This window comes from Mus caroli, chromosome 7 (genome assembly GCF_900094665.2).
Source record: "Mus caroli chromosome 7, CAROLI_EIJ_v1.1, whole genome shotgun sequence".
Taxonomy (NCBI): Eukaryota; Metazoa; Chordata; class Mammalia; order Rodentia; family Muridae; genus Mus; species Mus caroli.
The window spans coordinates 106,287,977-106,288,508 of NC_034576.1; the positions used below are offsets into that span (position 1 = coordinate 106,287,977).

The 532-nt window shown below is 33.3% G+C and overlaps 1 protein-coding gene across 1 annotated transcript in view; it reads right to left on the bottom strand.

Annotated features, from left to right (window-relative positions):
• Positions 1-409: 409 nt before the first annotated feature.
• Positions 410-532, bottom strand: part of LOC110298718 (olfactory receptor 52A5-like) — a 12,971-nt gene continuing 12,848 nt past the window's right edge. Inside the window, exon 2 of the mRNA XM_021168122.1 lies at positions 410-529. Coding sequence (XP_021023781.1) covers positions 410-529 — 120 coding nt within the window. The remainder of the gene's footprint in view (positions 530-532) is intronic.

Sequence of the window (532 nt, forward strand, 5' to 3'; positions counted from 1 at the left end):
AAGGATGTGCAGTTGACTGAATTTTAATGTTAGAGAGTCAACTTGTTCCAAGAATAGGACAATTTAAATTGACAGACTCAAAATTAAAAAAGAGGCCATGAATTTGAAAGAGAGCAAGAAGGGCTATATTAGGGAGCTCAGAGTGAGGAAAGAAAGGGGAAAAGGATACAATTACATTATCATCTCAAAATACAAAACAAATAATAAATTTCAATCACAAAGTCATCAAATTATCCCACTGTATGTGATTTTAAATATTTAAAAGATAATATTTAGCACAAATCTCTATAAATTATGAATATCTGGAATTCACACGCGACAGCATATATTTATATTGGAGGAAGATAAGCAGTTTAACTCATTAAAATTGTTCATTAGAAACCACACAACTTTTCAACCGAGGGAGTCACTAATGTTTCTTGGAGAATAGCATTTTCAGGACTTGGTCACGGATTTGTTTAGTTTTAACACCATAAACAATGGGGTTCAGAAAAGGTGGGACTAACAGGTAAAGGTCTGACAGGAGGATGTG